The sequence below is a fragment of the Trichechus manatus genome, unplaced genomic scaffold (genome assembly GCF_000243295.1).
Source record: "Trichechus manatus latirostris isolate Lorelei unplaced genomic scaffold, TriManLat1.0 scaffold00069, whole genome shotgun sequence".
In the NCBI taxonomy this organism is placed as follows: domain Eukaryota; kingdom Metazoa; phylum Chordata; class Mammalia; order Sirenia; family Trichechidae; genus Trichechus; species Trichechus manatus.
This window is the reverse complement of record NW_004444005.1, coordinates 2,382,856-2,385,615: the sequence shown is the minus strand read 5'-3', so window position 1 is coordinate 2,385,615 and position 2,760 is coordinate 2,382,856. Positions and strand designations below refer to the sequence as shown.

General features: G+C 45.9%; 2 protein-coding genes across 2 annotated transcripts in view; one reads left to right on the top strand and one right to left on the bottom strand.

Annotated features, from left to right (window-relative positions):
• The window catches only part of PRIM1 (DNA primase subunit 1), a 16,780-nt gene extending 14,893 nt beyond the window's left edge, over positions 1–1,887 (bottom strand). The window contains exons 1-2 of the mRNA XM_004379909.3: positions 1,725–1,887; positions 788–945 (exon numbers count right to left, since the gene is read on the bottom strand). Of these exons, the coding sequence (XP_004379966.1) occupies positions 788–945; positions 1,725–1,827 (261 nt within the window). The 5' untranslated portion in view covers positions 1,828–1,887. The remainder of the gene's footprint in view (positions 1–787; positions 946–1,724) is intronic.
• A 135-nt stretch (positions 1,888–2,022) lies between these two features.
• LOC101345897 (17-beta-hydroxysteroid dehydrogenase type 6) overlaps positions 2,023–2,760 on the top strand; it is a 27,218-nt gene continuing 26,480 nt past the window's right edge. Inside the window, 1 exon segment of the mRNA XM_004379908.2 lies at positions 2,023–2,060. The gene's annotated coding sequence lies outside the window, so the exon portion shown is untranslated.

The window sequence follows — 2,760 nt, the reverse complement described above, 5'->3', positions numbered from 1 at the left end:
AACACCCATGGAAGCAGCAGTCAAGAAATCAAATGATGTATTGCATTGGGCAAATCTGCTGCAAAAGACCTCTTTAAAGTGTTGAAAACCAAAGATGACACCTTGAAGACTAAAGTGTGCCTGACCTGAGCCATGGTGTTTTCAATTGCCTCACATGCATGTGAAACCTGGACGATGAACAAGGAAGATCGAAGAAGAATTGACACCTTTCAGTTGTGGTGTTGGTGAAGAATATTGAATATACCATGGTCTGCCAAAAGAATGAACAAATCTGTCTTGGAGGAAGTACAACCAGAATGCTCCTTAGAATCAAGGATGGTGAGACTACCCGTCTCACATACTTTGGACACATCAGGAAGGATCAGTCCCTGGAGAAGGACATTATGCTTGGTAAAGTAGAGGGTCAGCGAAAAAGAGGAAGACCCTCAACGAGATGGACTGGTACAGTGGCTGCAACAATGGGTCAAGCATAACAGTGATTGTGAGGATGGCGCAGGATGGGGCAGTGTTTGTTCTGTTGTACATAGGGTCGCTGAGTTGGAACCCACTCGCAGCATCTCATAACAACAGTGAGAATGTAAACAATTCACTCCCAAATGATTTCCAGTCAGTAATGTAGAATGTCAAAGAACAAAAAAGATTACAATCTACTTGCAAAAGCAGCTAAGTAAACATTATGGGTCCTCAAAATGAATAAACTCTAAAAATTTGTATCAAAGGCTAGGGGCACCAACTCATTCTTGGTTTGAAAATAAAACAATAAATACATTAAAAAAGGATTTCTTACTCTGTGGGAATATACTGCACCTATATCAATCTTGTATGGATTCATTTTCTGCATCTCCTTTTCCAGATCACTCTGGTTGTTGAAGGATTGGTAACGAATGTAAATATCATCTTTCAATGTGAATGAAAATTCACGGTGTTGAAAGTAATTCTTGATCACTGCAAAATAAATTTACGTTTTAAAGCTAATTTGATACTTTATTCAGCTCAGGGCATTATGACATTTGAGAAATGAGAAGGAAAAAAAAAAAAAAAAAAAGGACCAAGAGCTAGTCCCTCATTTGAAGGGGTGTATAATCCCGCAGGAAACCCAGGTGGCGTACTGGTTAAGAGGTATGGCTGCTAACCAAAAAGTTGGCAGTTCAAAACCACCAGGCGCTCCTTGGAAACCCTATGGGGCAGTTCTACTCTGCCTATAGGGTCGCTATTAGTCGGAATCGACTCGATGGCAACGGTTTTTTTTTTTTTTGGTATCATCCCGCAACTGTTAGGGAAAAGTAAAATGAGGGGGAAAAGAAAAGGCAGAAATACTTTCAAAAATCTAACGCCACCTCACACTCCTCGGTGGGCATTAGTAAATGAAATCAGCTGCGAAGAGGAAAATTTCTCTCTCCTTTTCCTAGAGACCCTTATCTGCCCCCAATACAGACCACGACACCGCGGCAGGTAAACTGCGCACCTAACGTGAGCCCAACCGCTTAGGAAGAGGAGCAGCGGCTGTGCTTTTCACTGTGTGGCCGTAGGCTGGTCTTTATAGCTTCTCTCGGCCCACTTCCACCTCAAAGGAGGTGGGGAAGACTCGATAATACACGGAGGCGCCCGGCACAATGCCTGGCTCACAAGAGGTACTACATATTATCATTTCGAGAACATCGCGCCCGGAACCTTCTTACAGTCCCCTCCCAACCCACTACCCACCCCGCTCCCCGCCTCATCACCTCCGCCATAGTTGAGCCAGCGATAGTACTGGGCGTAGGGAAAGAGCCTCCGGTAATAAAGCTTAAGCAGCTCGGGCAGATCGGCTGGGTCAAACGTCTCCATTGAGCACGGAATTAGGCCAGAGCACGATTACACCAAGAATTGGCGGGAACCGTACATCCGGAGCCTACGTAACTGCGCAGGCGCACTGGGCCCACCGTCTGCCGGGACCGCCGGGATTTGTAGTTCCGGCTTCGGGGATAGACCGGCGGGTCTCGGCGCAGGCGCGGAGACACTACGGACGCCGTTCACGTGGGTGGAGACTGTGTCTGTTCCTGGAGGAACATCTCCGAAAGGTGAGACCTTTGGCTTATCGATTTAGGTTATAAAAATGCGGTAATAAAGATATTCCATTCTAACTTTATGAATGTTTCAGAAAAAACACATTTAAACAACGTAAACCGATATATATATGTATTTTTTAATCGCACTTCAGGTGAAGGCCCGCAGAACAAATAAGTTTCTCACGAAACAGCACACATACTGTTCCATGACATTGGTCAACAACCCCACGATATGTCAACCCTCTCCCCTCTCGACTTTCCTTCCTTTTCCCTTGGTGAAAATATACATAGCCAAAGACACACCACCTCAAAAATCTCCACATGCACAGTTCAGCGACATCGACCACGCTCTTCCAATTGTGCTGCCACTGTCACTCTAGATGAAGGTCCACAGAACAAAACAGTCTCTCATTAAACAGCCAGTACACATGTTGCCCCACGACAACGGCCAACAACCTCACAACACATCAACACTATCCTTACTCAACCTTGGGTTCCCTATCACCAGGCTTCCTGTCCCCCTCTGCCTTCCGGCCCTTGTCCCTGGACTGCTGTGCCTCATCAGTCTCACTCGGTTTTATGTGTCTGTCCACTCCCTGGCTGAACGGTGAACTGCGGAAGTGACTTCACCACTGAGCTAAAAGGGTGTCTGGGAGCCATACTCTAGGGCTTTCTCTAGTCTCCTTTAGGCCAGTAAATCTGGTCTTTTTTT